We start from the raw sequence: 20,460 nt of genomic DNA on the forward strand, positions 1-20,460 counted from the left end.
GCTCGTGTTTCTAATATATTATTTGATTATCTTCATCAGCATCGCTCTGACTGTCATTATGATTTTAAAGCAGCCTCTTATGTCCCGAAGAGGTCTTCAGATCCCCTCTCATGCTATTTGCTGTATTATCATGGTAATCAACCTAATTTATTATAATGGATTTGGATTGCTGTTGAAGGTTCCTTGTTGATGAATGTAATGGGTGTTTTCTGAAGTCATTGTCTGGTATGGAACCTGGAGCGTTAGGTACCCTGAACCGTGCTATAACGCCTATATATAACTATATATACTATAAACTATAACTATATCATAATTAAGGGTGTGGTATATGGCCAATATACCACGGCTAAGGGCTGTTCTTAAGCATGATGCAACGCGACGGTGCCCTTATTGCTATTATAAACTGGGTACAAATATAATTAGAGCAGTAAAAATAAATGTTTTGTCATACCCGTGGTATACGGTCTGATATACCACGGCCAATCAGCATTCAGGGCTCGAACGACCCAGTTTATAATAATATATATAGCACTATAACTCATATATCTATATAATAAAACTATATAAAACTATATTTTCACTCATGTGAAGACCAAGTTAATTCTGGTACCTGTCCAAGTGGTGGTTCCAGGATGTGAAACCAGAGTACTAGGTACAGTAACGTTAACGCGATGGTGCCAGTAGTTCTTAAACAAAGGGACATGCATTAACATCACTCTGGTGGGTTTGGTAGAATTCCATTTAACAGTAGCCATGTGTGTGTGTGTGTTTCTGTATGCAGTGCGGTGAGGGGTGGGTGTGTGCAGCTGCCCTGGGCTGGGCTGAAGGCAGAGGAGGCAGGATGCTGTGGCTCTCCCTGCTGTCTGTGGTGGTCCTGGGGTGTGTGACCCCGACACACACACACACTCACACCCCGACGCCCACCTCCACACACACCCCTATGGTGGACAGCTCGGAGGAGGAGGTGGACGAACCGTGCTTCGAGCCGTGCACGTGCGAGGTCAAAGAGGGCGTGTTGCACGTGCACTGTGATGGGCGGGGCTTCACTAACGCCAGCCAGGTGATTACCTTAATCTAATGTACTTCATATTATAATATACATACTGCAGTAGTATATTAATAAACAGCCCTGTTCTGCACTGTACTGCATTTGTATATGATAAAAATAAAGTCCACCAACCAATCAATCAATCAGGTGTCCCAGTCCTGGCTCCGCCCCTTCAAGCTCAACCTGCAGAGGAACTCCTTGAGGCGTCTCTATAGCAACGGCTTCCTGCACCATAGCAATGCCGTGGCGATAAACCTAGGCAACAACGCGCTGCAGGACATCCGCGCCGGAGCGTTTCATGGTCTGGGGACACTGAGACGCCTCTACCTCCACGAGAACAAACTGGAGGTGTTCCGCAACGACACCTTCTCTGGCCTGGAGGCACTGGAGTACCTGCAGGTAGGCCTGCCATGTTTACTACCCATCAGAACCCTCAATAAACACTGTGATCAATCCTCATCAATAATCACTGTGATCAGTCATCATCCATACTTACTGTGACAACGATAATAAGTTATGTGTGATCTCCTGAGCCGGGTGAGTTCCTGTTTGTGTCATAATAATATTATATTATTAATATTATTATATTATTTATTATATATATATAATGTCATTTGACTTTACCTCTATCCCCTCTACCTACAGGCTGACTACAATGTCATCAAACGCATTGACAGCGGGGCGCTACGCTACCTGCATAAACTACGCGTGCTCATCCTCAACGACAACCTGATCCCTGCTCTACCTCCTCACCTCTTCAGGTATCTACCTGCTTATTAACCCTTCACTGTGTTACACGTGCCTTACCATGTCCACATGATGGGTCTGTTTCTCACTCTGACCAAGGTAACTGTCTGAAAAAGTTGTTTTCAATCACATTTATAACATGTATCAATCATGTTCCTTATTCTTCAATAACATGATCACCAATTCCAATTCCAATTTTTCGCAATGTGGAAATTGGAATTTCAGTTTCATTCCTGAATTGAAATGGAATTGACCCCAGCCCTAATGATCCCTTCCACCCCCAGATCTGTCTCTCTGACCCACCTGGACCTGCGGGGGAACCGTCTGAAGAGCCTGGCCTACGCCGGGACCCTGGAGTACGTGGGCCGCAGCCTGATGGAGATCCAGCTGGAGGAGAACCCCTGGATCTGTGGCTGTGAGGCTGTCCAGCTGCAGACCTGGCTGGGACACATCCCCTACACTGCGGTGGTGGGGGACATCACCTGCGAATACCCCTTCCACCTGCACGGGAAAGACCTGAGGGAGATACCACGCAAAGAGCTGTGTGCTGGAGAGGTGGAGGGAGAGGGGGAAAAGGAGAAGGAGAAGGAGGGAGAGAGGGAGAAGCAAGGAGGGGTACAGCCTCCTCAGCATCCGCCCTCTAACCCCAAAGCGAACCCCAACCCTGGGATGCCCAGACCCACCAAGCCATCCTCCATGGTTCACCATCAGAACACACATACCTCATCTTCGTCAACGTCTTCATCATCAGCGGAGCGGAGGGAGAGAGACAGGTCCCCTCGGCCCACCAAGCGTCCCCGGCCCTCCAGGACGCCCCCCACCCAGCGTAGCCTCCTCAACCAGCCCCCTCCCATCGCGGGGTACCAGACTCGCCCCCCCATCCCCATCATCTGTCCTCTGGGGTGCACCTGTAACCTCCACATCTCAGGTACAGTTTGGATGGTACCTCTTTGGCTCAGCAGTGTGACATCATCACACACAGCGGGGTGACTTCCTGCTCACAGATATAAACAACAACAAAATTTGAATAGGCCAAGACTGCTACTATTGGGCTCTTCACAATGTGGCCATGCCACAAGGGACACAAACTACAGGGACAATCATGGCACTACGCACCAGCAGTGACAAATCTGAATGATGTTGTTGTCTGTAAACAGGAAGTCGCCCCGCTGTGTCTGATGATGTCATACTGCTGAGACTACCTTTGCATATGTGCTCAATGCAAAACACTTTGGGCTGAAATGTTGTATGAAAAGAGCTGTACAAATAAAGTTGATTCACTATAATTGTTCCAGACCTAGGGTTGACAGTCAACTGTAAGGAGAGGGGCTTCCATAACGTGTCCCAGCTCACGCCACGCCCCCTCAACGGACGGAAGCTGTACCTCAGCGGCAACCTCATCCAGTGGATCTATAAGTCAGATTTCTGGAATTTTTCCAGTCTGGATCTACTTCACCTGGGAAACAACCGGATCTCCTTTATTCAGGTTGTTGTTAGCCAGAGGATCTCCTTTATTCAGGTTGTTGTTAGCCAGAGGATCTCCTTTATTCAGGTTGTTGTTAGCCAGAGGATCTCCTTTATTCAGGTTGTTGTTAGCCAGAGGATCGCCTTTATTCAGGTTGTCATTAGCCAGAGGATCTCCTGTATTCAGGTTGTCATTAGCCAGAGGATCTCCTGTATTCAGGTTGTCATTAGCCAGAGGATCTCCTGTATTCAGGTTGTCATTAGCCAGAGGATCTCCTGTATTCAGGTTGTCATTAGCCAGAGGATCTCCTGTATTCAGGTTGTCGTTAGCCAGAGGATCTCCTTTATTCAGGTTGTCGTTAGCCAGAGGATCTCATTTATTAATGTTGTCTTCAGCGAGAGGAGCTCCTTTATTCAGGTTGTCTTTAGCCAGAGGATCTCCTTTATTCAGGTTATCTTTAGCCAGAGGATCTCCTAGGGTTCAGATTATGTTTTGCCAGAGGCTTCATACACGGGGAGCACTGATGGCCATGTTTGATATCTATGATTTAATTATGCGTAAAAAATAAACAATAGGCCTATTACCTAGATTACAGCGTACACATGGATAAAATTGAGGGGCCCTGTAGCGCAATGGGCAAGACGCCCCTGTATTTACCTTCTCTTTTGCTCCCTCTCTGTCTCTGTCTCTCTTTCGCTCGCTCTCTCTCTCCCTCTCTGTCTGTCACGCTCTCTCTCTTTCTCTGTCTCTTTCTCCCCCCCCCTCTCTCTCTCTCTCTCTTTGTCACTCTCTCTCCTTTCTCTCTCTCTTTCTCTCTGTCTGGTTTTCCAGGAGGGAGCGCTCTCCAGCCTGCCGACCCTGAGGAGTCTCTACCTGAACGGCAACAACCTGCAGAGGCTTAGCCCACACATGTTCCTGGGTCTTCTTAACCTCAGGTAGGACTGACAGGCACACACATGCACACACACACACACACACACACAAACACACGCTCCTGGCTTCTATATGATCATGTCTCCCTGTAGGTACCTGTACTTTGAGTACAATGAGATCAGTGTGGTGGAGGCGGGAGTGTTCAGCCCCATGCCGTCTCTCCAGCTGCTCTTCCTCAACGCTAACCTGCTGAGGTCACTTCCTGTCGGAGTGTTCCAGGGCATCTCCCTCTCCCGCCTTAACCTCCGCGACAACCACTTCCTCAGCCTGCCTGTAGAGGGGGTGTTAGAGCACCTCACTGGACTGGTGCAGGTAGGGGGAGGAAGGGATGGGGAGGGGTGTTTGTAGGGGGTTACGTGTGTGTGCAGACAGGGTGTGTGTTGTGGGGCGGTGTGTATGGGTATAGGTGTTTGTGTGTAAAGTGTATGGGGACAGATGTGTGTGTCAGTCTGTCTGTAAAGGGAATCCAAGAGCATCTAACTGGACAAGTCCAGATATGTATAATTTTGTACAGCACCAATCACATTCCTTTTGTCATTATCTCCTCCCAGGTGGACCTGCAGCAGAACCCATGGGAGTGCAGGTGTGATGCGGCCCCTCTGAAGCGCTGGCTGGAGGGCCTGAGTGCGGTGGTGGTGGTGGGGGAGGTGGTCTGTCACTCACCAGAAGAGACCACAGGTACTGGTGCTAAGTCTCATGGCAGCACAGTTCACATTACCATACCATTTACCATTCCCCTCCCCTTGACGCTTCCCAGGTGTAAAGGAGTGTCTATGTGAATTAATTAATCGAGCACCACTTGTTTGTTCTGAGTCATTAAGAAACTATCATTTAGCAACAAGGGATAAATACAACTTATCATATAATTCTATCTGAAGGCAATTGAGTACATTTAAATGACAAGGCAACGCATTCATGGAGAACAGTAGATACTTTATAAACAACAGATTTATTAAGAAATAACCAGGATAATGTGCTGAATGTACAGGATGAATGAATAATAAAGATTTTGGCAAAATGCTAAATGGAATCAAACTAAGAAAGGAAGGGAAAATGTGTGGGGTATTTCCATAGCATTTCATGAAATGGAAAAAAGAGAAGCAGTTTGAATGTCCTGAATACGAATAGAGACAGCAATTTTCAAGGGAAAGATAGCCAATAATAACAGATACAAAAGTAACAAACACAGATTACACGCTCACATTAAAATCTGGGAAGATGAGATCGAGCTGGACAACTCTCTTACATATTTGTCTGGAACCAACGGTCTTCAGAGAACTCTCCAAGCACGCAGAGTCCAAAACAACGGATTTCAGAAGCAATGTTTCCTCTAAGCTGATTTATACAAGCCCGTGCAGAGTCACATGAGATTGAGCTATACTAGAGTTTGCCCCGTTAGTTTACACCAGGGGTGTCAAACTCAATACATGTAGGGCCTAGTGTCTGCTAGTCAGGATATTTCTTTACTAATCAGTGACCTTAATTAATCAATCAAGGGAGGAGCGAAAACCCGCAGACACTCGGCAGAATGAGTTTGACACCTGTGGTTTATAATATCAATGTTTCCCTGTACTGTGGGAATTGTGATCGAATCAACATAATATTAGCCGCTTTCAATGAAACATACCAAAAACACAAGACTTAGTATGTGATTTTGTTTTAAGCAGAGCAGACCGGAGGAGGATTCTATTGCGCTTGTTTTGAGATCAATGTATGTAGCCGAGTGTGCACATTTGTGCATATTCTTTGCTAGTTAGTGAGTTGTTATTTCTGGTCAGCAATGGGGGAGTGATTAATTCCTACAAGAGCACAAAACATGTACATTTCTAGGCATCATTGATAAGCAAGTCAAAGTAAACAGCATTTTTTTATATCTTAAAGGGGCAGTGTTGTATTTTGAGACAGGCTTGAATAAGCTAAGCCAATAGGCAAAGGCTAGCATATGTTTTTGTCTGACTCTCTTTAATGTTAATGGTATGGGAATAATAATGCATTTCATTTCGTCTTGTGGTTTCTTGCATCATACAACACAATACAACAACAGTTTCAGTCACATACACTACATGACCAAAAGTATGTGGACACCTGCTCTTCAAACATTTCATTCCAAAATCATGGGCATTAATATGGAGTTGGTCCCCCCTTTGCTGCTATAACTGCCTCCACTCATCTGGAAAGGCTTTCCACTAGATGGTGGGACATTGCTGCTGCGACTTGCTTCCATTCAGCAACAAGAGCATTAGTAAGGTCGGGCACTGATGTTGGGCGATTAGGCCTGGCTTGCAGTCGGCGTTCCAATTCATCCCAAAAGTGTTCGATTGGGTTGAGGTCAGGGCTCTGTGCAGGTCAGTCAAGTTCTTCCACACCGATCTCGACAAACCAGTTCTGTATGGACCTCGCTTTGTGCACGGGGGCATTGTCATGCTGAAACAGGAAAGGGCCTTCCCAAACTGTTGCCACATAGTTGGAAGCACAGAATCATCTAGAATGTAATTGTATGCTGTAGCGTTAACATTTCCTTTCACTGGAACTAAGGGGCCTAGCCCGAACAATGAAAAACAGCCCCAGACCATTATTCCACCTCCACCAAACTCTACAGTTGGCACTATGCATTCGGGCAGGTAGCATTCTCCTGGCATCCGCCAAACACAGATTTGTCCGTCGGACTGCCAGATGATGAAGCGTGATTCATCACTCCAGAGAACGCATTTCCACTGCTCCAGAGTCCAATGGCGGCGAGCTATACACCACTCCAGCTGACGCTTGGCATTGCGCATGGTGATCTTAGACTTGTGTGCGACTGCTCGGCCATGGAAACCCATTTCATGAAGCTCACCATAACAGCCCTACATAAAACAGAAGATTACTTAAGGCAAAAAACTAAAGAAGGGTGGTTGGTCGGAGTGGATAGGTAGGCATATTCGAGAAAGTCTAGCAGCCCAAAGGTTGTGTGTTCGAATCTCATCATGGAGAATTTTAGCTAATTAGCAACTTTTCAACTACTTACTACTTTTTAGCTACTTTGCAACTACTTAGCATGTTAGCTAACCCTTCCCCTAACCCTAACCTTAACCTTAACTCTTTAACCTAACTACTAACCTTAACCCTAACCTCTAACCTAGCTAACGTTAGCCAGCTATTCAACATTAGCTTTAGCCACCTAGCTAACGTTAGCAACAACAAAATGTCATTCGTAACATATCATACGTTTTACAAATTCGTAACATATTGTACAATTTGCAAATTCGTAATATATTGTACGAATTGCACTTCGTAACATATTGTACTAATTGCAATTCATAACATATACGAATTATAATTCGTAACATATCATACAAAATGGATGATGGATATCCACAAATTAATACATACCATACGAAACGTAACATATCATACTAAATGGGGTCTCTCGAATTTACGTACAGAATAATACAAAATAATCTGAGACCAGGTTGTGTTACAGGAAAACTGTGTTATTCAGTTCATTGGACAGCAGATAGTTCAAAGAAGGAGCGACAGTTTAAATCCTATCATTAAAGTTTAGTTGATTAGATTACAATCTGGGTGTGTTTTCCTTCAAGTTGGACATGAGTTTCTGCTTGAATTTGGTTAAAAGGACAGTGAATTCGTTCATACTTTGAGAACAAAAGTATGTGGACACCTGCTCGTCTAACATCTCATTCCAAAATCATGGGCATTGAAGCGTGATTCATCACTCCAGAGAACACATTTCCACTGCTCCAGAGTCCAATGGCGGTGAGTTTTACACCACTCCAGCCGACGCTTGGCATTGCGCATGGTGATCTTTGGCTTGTGTGCGGCTGCTCGGCCATGGAAACCCATTTCATGAAGCTCCCGACGAACAGTTCTTAAGCTGACGTTGCTTCCAGAGGCAGTTTGGAACTCGGTAGTGAGTGTTGCAACCGAGGACAGACGATTTTTATTTTACGTGCACTCAGCGGTCCCATTTTGTGAGCTTGTGTGGCCTACCACTTTGCGGCTGAGCCGTTGTTGCTCCTAGATGTTTCCACTTTGTCACGCCCTGACTCTGGGGACTCTTATTTGTTGAGTCAGGGTGTGTATTTTCTATGTGGTGTAGGTCTATGTTATGAGTCTAGTATGTCTAGATCTATGTTGGCCGGTGTGGTTCCCAATCAGAGGCAGCTGTAGCTCGTTGTCTCTGATTGGGGACCATACTTAGGCAGCCTATTGGCACTAGTGGGTTGTGGGATCTTGTTCCGTGTGAGGTTTGTTGTGTGTACCTTAGGACGTCACGTGTCGTGTGTTTATTGTTTTGTCGTGTGTTTATTCGTGTAATAAACATGTTTACATATCACGCTGCGCCTTGGTCTGACCCGTTCATCAACGAACGTGACACACTTCAGAATAACAGCACTTACAGTTGACTGGGGCAGCTCTAGCAGGGCAGAAATGTGACGTTTTGTGAGCTTGTGTGGCCTACCACTTTGCGGCTGAGCCATTGTTGCTCCTAGATGTTTCCACTTCACAATAACAGCACTTACAGTTGACTGGGGCAGAAATTTGACGAACGGACTTGTTGGAAAGGTGGCATCCTATGACTGTGCCACGTTGAAAGTCACTGAGCTCTTTCTACTGCCAATGTTTGTCTATGGAGATTGCATGACTGTGTGCTAGATGTTATACACCTGTCAGCAACAGGTGTGGCTGAAATAGCAAAATCCACTCATTTGAAGGGGTGTCCACATACATTTGTATATATAGTGTACTTGTCTGAAGGACAAGTGGCTAAAAAGTTTAATGTTTTCAAAAGGCTCATGGAATGTATGTCTACATGGAACATCACACATTGGCTGCTACTGTAGGCTGTATCATAGAACAGCTATTTCAATAGCTACAGTATTTACAAGTCATTTAGCTATAACAAACATAACCAAACTATGGGACTACAGGATGTTAGTGTGGGACAATACGATATGGGATGTGGCTCCTATAATTATTATATAAATAAGGTTGTGTACCTTCCCGCTGGGCACAGACGTCAATTCAACATCTATTCCACGTTGGTTCAACGTAATTTCATTGAAATTACGTGGAAACATATTTGATTCAACCAGGGTGTGCCCAGGGGGTTGTCATGCATAGGCTTTGACTATTAGCGATGCTAATTTGGACACGCAAAAACAGTACGCCCAATACAAAGAGATGGATACTAGTGGGCACAATAGTTAGGTTCACCTTTACAGGAGTGCCAAAACAAACATCTTAGTCACAGTTGTATAGGCAAGTGGGGATGCTCAGCCTCACTTCACTTACTGGCAGGACAATCAATGGCGATATTAGTTGACACTGAACATTCCTTCGGTAAAATAAAAGTGTACACCTACCTCAATGAGAAGGGTACTTGGAGACACCACAGTTATAGATTATCACCTTAAGATAAGTGTCTAAATCAAAATGTACGACTAAGTCAAATCTAGTCTCGATGAGGGAGCATGGCAACCCCCCTTACACTCACTTGCAGAACATTCTTAACAATAGGGTGGATATTCAGACCATACTCTATTGCTAGCAGCAGCTCAATAACCGTAGGCTACCAGTCAAACACTGGACAGCCTATTTAGCTACATTTGTTACCAAAAACAGTACCTCGACTCAGAGAGAGAGGCAATAATACAGAGACTCCAGGTACCAGTTACAAACTTAGTAGCAATGTCCAAAATATCACCAGGAGGAGCCAACAGCAGTTTACACCTAGTAGGCTATTCTTCTGCAAAACAGTACATCTATTCCGAATAGAGAGGTACAGGTACAAACACAAACTTGCTTTTAGGGTACAACCTTAGAACAAGCGTTAAAATGAATGCACCTAAAGGGTTTTAAGGCGCAAACGGCTATGGAGAAGAATCAGCAATCACTTACAATTTCACTCGCTAGCAGAGGGGAAGTTGAATAAAAGGATCAGTAATATCACACCACAACAGACAAATTAAACCACAAACGGCAAGTATGACCACAAACAGTTCATTACCAGACAGTCTATTCAGTTTAAAGTGGGATATTTTTTTATTTTTTTTTATTTTTTTTGGAGAATAGCATAAGCTCATTGAACACCAAGTGACAAAATTGCCAAATCCAAGGATTTTGGCTGTGGCTGAATTGCATCATAACAAAGGCTATAACAAACATAACCATTGCCTTGGGACTATAGGATGATAGTGTGGGACAGTACAATATGGGAGGCGGCTCGTATAATCATCACCACTCACGCTAAGGGAATTACGTGGTATGCTGTTATCAGTATTACACAACAGGGAACCAGTATCACGTCAGCTTGTGACGTGGTTAAACTCAATGTGTAGCCACTGATAACATTCCACTGGGAACAGACGTCAATTCAACATCTATTCCATGTTGGTTCAATGTAATGTTATTGAAATGGCGTGAAAACAATGTTGATTCAACCAGTGTGTGCCAAGTGGGATACACCAGTACAGGTTACTATGTTAACATTAACCCAACAAAACATACATTGTTTAGAAAGATGTAGGGATTACAAATGTCTAGGTTACGACCTTACCACACGTCACAAGAAAAGTTGAATATGCCTATACACTCTGGTAGGCGGTTAGTCATTTAGACGGGGAGAGAGGGAGCTTTTTCTCTTTCAATCTCGCTGTCTTTCACTAACTGAAGAGAACTAAAAAGTTAACATTTGTATTTAATTAGCAGTGTTATATTCTGCACGGAATAGCATGTCAGTTAAGGCCATGAACACCATCAGTTTTAATAACTTCTGCGGTTTGAGCGAGTCAAACTCACTTTTAGCACCTTGGTGCAGCTGTTCGGTTCGGAAGAGAGAGAGTGAACAATTCCATGAGGGTTTTATGCGACATAAACCAAGAAGGATGAGTTGATATTATTTAATCAGACCAATGCCTATAGTGGTTAGAACAAATGTGCCAAGCGGAATGTACTTGTAGGTTTTTACAAGTTTACGCATTTATTCCAAACAATAGTACCATTTGCTGACAAACTACAGTCATGGTCAAAAGTTTTGAGAATGACACAAATACTAATTTTCACAAAGTCTGCTGCCTCAGTTTTGATGATGGCAATTTGCATATACTACAGAATGTCATAAAGAGTGATCAGATGAATTGCAATTAATTGCAAAGTCCCTCTTTGCCATGAAAATGAATTTAATCCCAAAAAAACATTTCCACTGCATTTCAGCCCTGCCACAAAAGGACCAGCTGCCATCATGTCAGTGATTCTCTCGTTAACAGGTGAGAGTGTTGACGAGGACAAGGCTGGAGATCACTCTGTCATGCTGATTAAGTTAGAATAACAGACTGGAAGCTTTAAAAGGAGGGTGTGGTGCTTGAAATCATTGTTCTTCCTCTGTTAACCATGGTTACCTGCAAGGAAACACGTGCCGTCATCATTGCTTTGCACAAAAAGGGCTTCACAGGCAAGGATATTGCTGCTAGTAAGATTGCACCTAAATCAACCATTTATCGGATCATCAAGAACTTAAAGGAGAGAGGTTCAATTGTTGTGAAGAAGGCATCAGGGCGCCCAAGAAAGTCCAGCAAGCGCCAGGACCATCTCCTAAAGTTGATTCAGCTGCGGGATCAGGGCACCACCAGTGCAGAGCTTGCTCAGGAATGGCAGCAGGCAGATGTGAGTGCATCTGCATGCACAGAGAGAAGAATACTTTTGGAGGATGGCCTGGTGTCAAGAAGGGAAGCAAAGAAGCCACTTCTCTCCAGGAAAAACATCAGGTACAGACTGATATTCTGCAAAAGGTACAGGGATTGGACTGCTGAGGACTGGGGTAAAGTCATTTTCTCTGATTAATCCCCTTTCCGATTGTTTGGGGCATCCGGAAAACACCTTGTCCGGAGAAGACAAGGTGAGCGCTACCATCAGTCCTGTGTCATACCAACAGTAAAGCATCCTGAGACCATTCATGTGTGGGGTTGCTTCTCAGCCAAGGGAGTGGGCTCACTCACAATTTTGCCTAAGGACACAGCCATGAATAAAGAATGGTACCAACACATCCTCCGAGAGCAACTTCTCCCAACCATCCAAGAACAGTTTGGTGACGACCAATGCCTTTTCCAGCATGATGGAGCACCTTGCCATAAGGTCAAATGTGATAACTAAGTGGCTTGGGGAACAAAACATCAACATTTTGGGTCCATGCCCAGGAAACTCCCCAGACCTTAATCCCATTGAGAACTTGTGGTCGATCCTCAAGAGGCGGGTGGACAAACAAAAACCCACAAATTCTGACAAACTCCAAGCATTGATTATGCAAGAATGGGCTGCCATCAGTCAGGATGTGGCCCAGAAGTTAATTGACAGCATGCCAGGGCGGATTGCAAAGGTCTTGAAAAAGAAGGGTCAACACTGCAAATATTGACTCTTTGCATAAACTTAGTGTAATTGTCAATAAAAGCCTTTGACACTTATGGAATACTTGTAATTATACTTCAGTATACCATAGCAACATCTGACAAAAATATCTCATAACACTGAAGCAGCAAACTTTGTAAAGACCAATACTTGTGTCATTCTCAAAACTTTTGACCACGACTGTACAGGGTAAAGCTTGGTTATCACAATCTCGCCAGAACTACTGTGTAGTCTAGCATTTGATTACGACTCAAAACAATAACCAGTATGCTATGTCTGTAGGCAAGCTCAAAATTAGGCAATTATGACCCAGAGATTTCTACACGGCCATTCACGCATTTCATTCACACAAGTTGCTCCTCAGTCCGTGGCAACTCGTTACGGCCTATAACGAGTTGATATCAAATCAATGAGACTGCTGTAGTGCGTATCATACGAACTTCCCACTATGGTCTCGTGTCTATCAACTAACTGCCCGTCCTTCTCAAATCAAACAACTGTATTTCTCTAGCCCTGTTCTCGACAGTTAGATTCACAATTAGATTAACATTAATACTCTATATCAAAGATTTAAACAGCTGTGTTCTCGACAGGCTTAGGAGGATGTCAGCATTAGTGGGACATCAGGTGGAGTGGTACATTTGTGTTGGAGGGTACTGTCCTATGGTAATTTTGCAACCCAATCATAACTCATGTTTTTGGGTTGTTGCTGAATGTGTTCTGTGCATGAAAAAATGGTTTTGGTTAGTGTGATATTGTAGTGGGTGTGGTCAGTTTTCCTAGATGGGGTGATCCGTTGAAACTCATTTGAAACCATTCTGTCAATTATATTTCAACATATTGGTGTTAAAATTAATAGTTATTGGTAGTGTTATAACATATAATAACTACTCATGTAAACAATTATTATATTTTATGAAATCTGATTTATAGTACTGTCCCACTTCCCTTGAATGGTGTTTGAATAGTGGGACAGGTACAGTGAGGGAAAAAAGTATTTGATCCCCTGCTGATTTTGTACGTTTGCCCACTGACAAAGACATGATCAGTCTATAATTTTAATGGTAGGTTTATTTGAACAGTGAGAGACAGAATAACAACAAAAAAATCCAGAAAAACACATGTCAAAAATGTTATAAATTGATTTGCATTTTAATGAGGGAAATAAGTATTTGACCCCCTCTCAATCAGAAAGATTTCTGGCTCCCAGGTGTCTTTTATACAGGTAACGAGCTGAGATTAGGAGCACACTCTTAAATGGAGTGCTCCCAATCTCAGCTTGTTACCTATATAAAAGACACCTGTCCACAGAAGCAATCAATCAATCAGATTCCAAACTCTCCACCATGTCCAAGACCAAAGAGCTCTCCAAGGATGTCAGGGACAAGATTGTAGACCTACACAAGGCTGGAATGGGCTACAAGACCATCGCCAAGTAGCTTGGTGAGAAGGTGACAACAGTTGGTGCGATTATTCACAAATGGAAGAAACACAAAGAACTGTCAATCTCCCTCGGCCTGGGGCTCCATGCAAGATCTCACCTTGTGGAGTTGCAATGATCACGAGAATGGTGAGGAATCAGCCCAGAACTACACGGGAGGATCTTGTCAATGATCTCAAGGCAGCTGGGACCATAGTCACCAAGAAAACAATTGGTAACACACTACGCCGTGAAGGACTGAAATCCTGCAACGCCCCCAAGGTCCCCCTGCTCAAGAAAGCACATATACAGGCCCGTCTGAAGTTTGCCAGTGAACATCTGAATGATTCAAAGGAGAACTGGATGAAAGTGTTGTGGTCAGATGAGACCAAAATTGAGCTCTTTGGCATCAACTCAACTCGCCATGTTTGGAGGAGGAGGAATGCTGCCTATGACCCCAAGAACACCATCCCAGCCGTCAAACATGGAGGTGGAAACATTATGCTTTGGGGGTGTTTTTCTGCTAAGGGGACAGGACAACTTCACTGCATCAAAGGGACGATGGACGGGGCCGTGTACCATCAAATCTTGGGTGAGAACCTCCTTCCCTCAGCCAGGGCATTGAAAATGGGTTGTGGATGGGTATTCCAGCATGACAATGATCCAAAAACACACGGCCAAGGCAACAAAGGAGTGGCTCAAGAAGAAGCACATTAAGGTCCTGGAGTGGCCTAGCCAGTCTCCAGACCTTAATCCCATAGAAGATCTGTGGAGGGAGCTGAAGGTTTGAGTTGCCAAACGTCAGCCTGGAAACCTTAATGACTTGGAGAAGATCTGCAAAGAGGAGTGAAACAAAATTTCTCCTGAGATGTGTGCAAACCTGGTGGCCAACTACAAGAAACGTCTGACCTCTGTGATTACCAATAAGGGTTTTGCCACCAAGTACTAAGTCATGTTTTGCAGAGGGGTCAAATACTTATTTCCCTCATTAAAATGCAAATCAATTTATAACATTTTTGACATGCGTTTTTCTGGATTTTGTTGTTGTTTTTCTGTCTTTCACTGTTCAAATAAACATACCATTAAAATTATAAACTGATCATGTCTTTGTCAGTGGGCAAACTTACAAAATCAGCAGGGGATCAAATACTTTTTTCCCTCACTGTAACTTTTCAGCTATACAAATACACAAAATCAACCTTTAATACATTTAAATGTATTTTCCTTCATTAGATATTCTAAAAAACATTGAAATATGTTGTTTTAGTTGTTCATCACATCTCTGAATCGATGCTATATAGCAAATAAACCGCATAGAATGACGGGGTTCATAACATCTCTGAATCGATGCTATATAGCAAATAAACAGCATAGGATGACGGTGGAAGGAATCAGAAGAAAATAACAAGGGTAGGAAAGGAAAGACAGGAAGTAGTGAAGTGTAGGAAAGGAAAGACAGGAAGTAGTGAAGTGTAGGAAAGGGAGGATCGGAAAAAGGCTACATTTATGAAAGAGGACAGAATTTGAAACCATATTACACCTTTTAGCTTGAGGAAATATGAATGAATGTATGAAAAATGTATGCACTCACTAACTGTAAGTCGCTCTGGATAAGAGCGTCTGCTAAATGACTAAAATGTAAATGTAAATGAAATAAGAGCGTTTTGAGGCAGTTTGGGTGCTCTCCATTTTTCTCCATGAAGAAGTAGTTTGGCTGAGTCGTAGTCATCCTCAGTCTTCATCAGGCCGTCTGAGTACCATTTGGAGGTGCCTGCCGCCCTTTTGCAGGAAGAAGGCTGATTGTCCTGTGCATTGTCCTATGCTTGAGGTGTGAAATTAACCAAAGGGGGGAGGGCTCCTGCTGTGAATGTGGCCCCCCTCTTCTTGTGTTCTCTGGCCAGTGAAGGGAGGCCCTTTCGTATTCTCATTGTGGTTGATGTCTGGCATGGATGTATGAAGTTGACGCTCCTCTACACAGGTGTGCAGTTTAGGTGAATGCATGGGGCGGCATTTCCACTGTTGTTCCTATATTTGTTTGGTTTGTTGCGCTTCAATGACTTAAAGAAAGTGCCTTTCTTTATATTGTGTATCTTTGTTGTAGGTACAGACCTTCGCTCTCTTTCCCTGGACCTCCTCTGTCCAGACCTGGACACCCACCAGGCCACGGAGGAGAACCAGGGGGAGTGGAACAGCTCCACAGCCCCAGACGGTGATTTCTCTCTGGGCTACCCTGTGCCAGGCCATGGCCCCCTGGGTCCCCTCACCAAGGCCTCCATCCCTCTGTCGGTTCTGGTGCTCAGCCTGCTGGTGCTGTTCGTGTCGGCGTTCTTTGCGGCAGCGGCGCTGATTGCCTACGCCCTGAGGAGGCGGGACAAGCTGCCGTTCCGGCGGCAGGGAGAGGTGGATCTGGCCGGGATCCAGATGGAATGTGGGATATTCACCGAGCAGCAGCACCACAGGTTACCGGTACCGGAGACCCCTCCTCCTCCTCTGTCTGCCTTGGAGCATAGCCACGTCTACGATAGCATCCTCCCCGCCGACCCTGGCCCTAACCCTAACCTCAGTCCCTCAACACACATATGCAGTAACCCAGTCTATAAGGATGAGGATGATTCAGCGGTGAAGCAGCAATGGCAACAACAGCAGCAGTTCTCTGGTTCTAAAGAGAAAGGGAATGTGGGAAGATACCGCTCGGCGGGGGAGAGAGAGAGCGAAGGACACTATTGTTTGGTGGCAGAGAGAGAGAGAGAGTGGAACATGGTGTCCTCCCCCCCCATCAGTACCGTTGCCGGGGCAGTGGGACCCCCTCTTTCAGATCTCAGCGGAAACGGGACCCTCTGCCCAACGGTCATAGACAGCCAGGGCCCCACCCCCAAGGTGGGATTGGTTGACTGCCTCTTTGGGATCTCTGGAATGTCCGCCGCCGTCCCAGAGTTCCGAGACCTGCCGGACAGGTATACACGTCCCCCACCACCACGCTATCCCCACCCTCCTCAAACCCCTCAGCCCCCCGAACCCAAAGAGGAACCCAACCAATCCCTTGTGGTTACTACAATGACAGTGTGTGCGGGGCCAAGCAGTAGTAATCAGAGCCAGAACTCAGAGTTTCCGCGAGAGCTGAGAGCGAGACTCAGTACCAAGCCAGATTACATGGAGGTCCTGAACAGATCTTATCAGTTCTAATATATAATGTTACTATGGAACCGCTGGCGATGACAAGAAATGACTCCTGTACTATGTCATGTCTTGAAAATGTTGATATGCAGAGGTAAACCTGTGTGTTGGGAGAGCTGTTAGGACTAAGATGAAGTGACCCTTAGATGAGGCTTTGGAGAGGGTAAGCTGATCCTAGATCAGTGCCTGAGACTAGCAATTATTTTTTGTACCATTGATGACTTTTTATTCCCAGCATCACAAAGCAAGACAATGTGGTGGGTGTGTGTGTGTTCAAGTTAGACAATGGGGTGGGTGTGTGTGTGTTCAAGTTAGACAATGTGGTGGGGGGTGTGTTCATGTTAGCTCTCTAAAGACCTGCTGATGAGACACTCAGTAGCTCTGCCACTCCAATAACATAATGAAACACGGTGTGAGAGAGAGAGAGAGAGAGAGAGAGAGAGAGAGAGAGAGAGAGAGAGAGAGAGAGAGAGAGAGAGAGAGAGAGAGAGAGAGAGACACAGGGAGGATATGAGTCAGGAATTAAGTGGTAAAGAGAGGGGGGTGTAAACACAGAGGCCCAGTCTGATGGGCATCTAATGTAGCATAAAGACTTTTCACCATATGAAAACAATGTGGAAGAGGTGTTGAAGTGTGTTTACCCTGGACACTACATCCCTGGTATTAGTGTCACTGTGTCTAAGTGTTACTGTGGACCACAGGCGGCAGGTGGTACCTTCATTGAGGAGGACGGGCTCATTGTAATGGCTGGAACAGAATAAATGGAATGGTATCAAACATGTGTTGGGTACCATTCCATTACCTCCATCCCAGACATTATTAGGAGCCGTCCTCCCCTCACCAGCCTCCTGGTGGTGTGGAAAGAGGGAGAGAGAGAAATGACAGTCAAGTGCCTTAGCAACTAGCAGCCAGACCTGGGTCTAATACACATGTCCGATACTTTCAAAAACGTGCTTGAGGTGAGTTTGGATTTAGCTTACACACTTATTGGGCTATTCCATTGGTTCCACAGTTATACTGGGCAAACTAACTCAAGCGTAGCTCAAGTACAGTATTTGAAAGTATTTGACCGGGGCCTGCAAGCAGCCAGCAAGTGGTCAAGGCTTATTTTTCTATGAACACAGATCTATTTATCTAAACAGAGGTTTGAATACTAACGGCTGGGACTCAGAGCTGCTCTGAGAAACTGAGGGCCCTATTCAATCAAAAGCTATTATTTCCCAGATTATAGTCGAAAGTAGCCTTCCTCCTGAGAAGAGACAGAGGAGTATATTTGCATTTGTAAGAGTTTATTTATGTTTGTATATTTGCATTTCCTGTCTTGTACAGGAAAAGTTTGTATAGGGCTCTGGGAGTGGTTGTTCTCAGGTGGAATATAAGGACTTTCGGGATGCGAGAGAACCATGAGACACAGCTATAAACTCCTAAAGGGGATGTTGACTTGACTTTCATCGGACAACGGCAATCAAGTCACTTCATTGGATTTCAAGTATTTCTCAGAGGAATTGTGAGTGGGATAAAGGACAGGAAACCAGGACAAAGCATTTCGACACAGGAAAGACACTTCTATCGATTATTATCTTTTAAAGGAAGTACCTTTTTATGCTTTTATCTCCTACAAATATTAGAGGAAATTGTGAATATATTTATTCTTAGTTTCTTGTGTTTTGGAGCTTTGCTACTGTACGGGATCATATTATATCAGTGTATAGCAGAGATGGGCAGTCCTCCTCCTGGAGAGCTACAGGGTGGTTTCCACTAGTTACCACAAACACAAAGTCAAGATTGGCCGCATATTAAAAAATGTATGGGCTTTTTTGCGTGCTTTTTGGTCTTAATTTAAGGTTAGGGTAAGGCATAAGGTTAGCAGTGTGCTTAATGTTAGGATGAAGGTTATTGTTAGGTTTAAAATACATTTTTAAGAAGAGAAATTGTAAAAATAGGCGGGGTATAGCCATAATTATGACTTTGTGGCTGTGGAAGCTAGTCATGACCCTACTGTAGGTGCAGGCTTTTGCCCAACATAAACACACCTCATTTTAGCGATGAAAAGCAGCTTGTTCAGAGGGTATCTCTGCAGGAGGAAGGTTGGTCAGCCCTGGTGTAAAGGACAATTCTGCATCTGGTTTAGCCTTCTCTACACTGACCACATAATATATACAATAAAGGGTGCTACTCTAAAATCATGGCTTGACTTACACTGTGCCACACACACACACACACAAACACACACACACACACACACACACTGGCCCCAAGTAGTACATTTAGAGCAGGCTCTTTCATTGCTGTTTGATGTAGTATGTCACAGTCACACTCACACAGTCACACACACATACACACAGTCACACACACATGCTCCGCTGTCCTCTAATGATGCATGAAGGCAGTATTTTGAGGTATGAAGTCTATAAGCAGTGTTAAACACTTACAAACCAAAAGAGAGAGAGAGAGAATAAAAGAGCGTAACAGAGAGTAGAAAGAGAGAGGCCTTAGGACATGAAACATTGAAGAATATAGATAGTCACTAATAGCGTGAAATCTGCTGTATTAATGGTAGGAAATCTATGCAATCTATTTGTGAGGAGAACATCTTAAACTGTGGAGCCTAGGGGCGGTGTGCGTAGGGGGGTGCAGTGTGGTGAATTCATTTGGTCTTCGGAGGTCTCTGCCGCCTGCTGTTCCTCTGACTGCCACAGGAGGGAGACTGACAATCTGCTATTAGAGGCACAGTTAGAGGTATCACAACACAAATGCACAATCACACACGCCTAAGGTGGATGGTGGGAGGAGATATCAAAGGGTGGGTTCATACCTTTCCATTTATTCCATTTCAGCCTATGAACCTGTCCTCCTCGCTTTCATTCTCTCTGCACATACATACAAACAACCCACTGGGCACAGACGTCAGTTCAACGTCGACTTTTGATTTACATAACGTGAATTCAACGTGAAATCAACAAAAAATGTCACCATGTCAGTGGATTTAGGTGAAAAGTTGGTTGAAACAAAGATGCCCTTGCGTTGATGACTTTTTGCAAATCCAATCAGTTTTCCACGTTGATTCAACGTCACCACATAGATGGTTTTCGTTGAAATGACGTGAAAACAACGTTGATTGTACCAGTTTTTTTCCCAGTGGGAAACCATACATCATGTCATTATTTAAAATAAATATATTCATGGGTCTAAGCACTGAAGGTAAGTCAGATTGACTCAACTTAGTATGTACTTTTCTAATAGACAACAGACATACACCCATGAATAAAT

The 20,460-nt window shown here is 44.4% G+C and overlaps 1 protein-coding gene across 1 annotated transcript; it reads left to right on the forward strand.

Annotated features, from left to right (window-relative positions):
• Positions 1–841: 841 nt before the first annotated feature.
• Positions 842–17,199, forward strand: LOC311126588 (SLIT and NTRK-like protein 3; the record flags this gene model as incomplete). Its single annotated transcript, XM_084200577.1, has 9 exons — positions 842–1,060; positions 1,196–1,447; positions 1,694–1,809; positions 2,080–2,723; positions 3,091–3,281; positions 4,092–4,195; positions 4,286–4,505; positions 4,745–4,871; positions 16,118–17,199. The coding sequence occupies 9 exons, from the start codon at positions 842–844 to the stop codon at positions 17,197–17,199; spliced, it is 2,955 nt and encodes a 984-aa protein (XP_084056703.1).
• Between the last annotated feature and the right edge of the window lie 3,261 nt (positions 17,200–20,460).

The sequence above is a fragment of the Coregonus lavaretus genome, assembly GCF_964263955.1.
Source record: "Coregonus lavaretus genome assembly, contig: HAP1_SCAFFOLD_575, whole genome shotgun sequence".
NCBI classification, from domain to species: Eukaryota; Metazoa; Chordata; class Actinopteri; order Salmoniformes; family Salmonidae; genus Coregonus; species Coregonus lavaretus.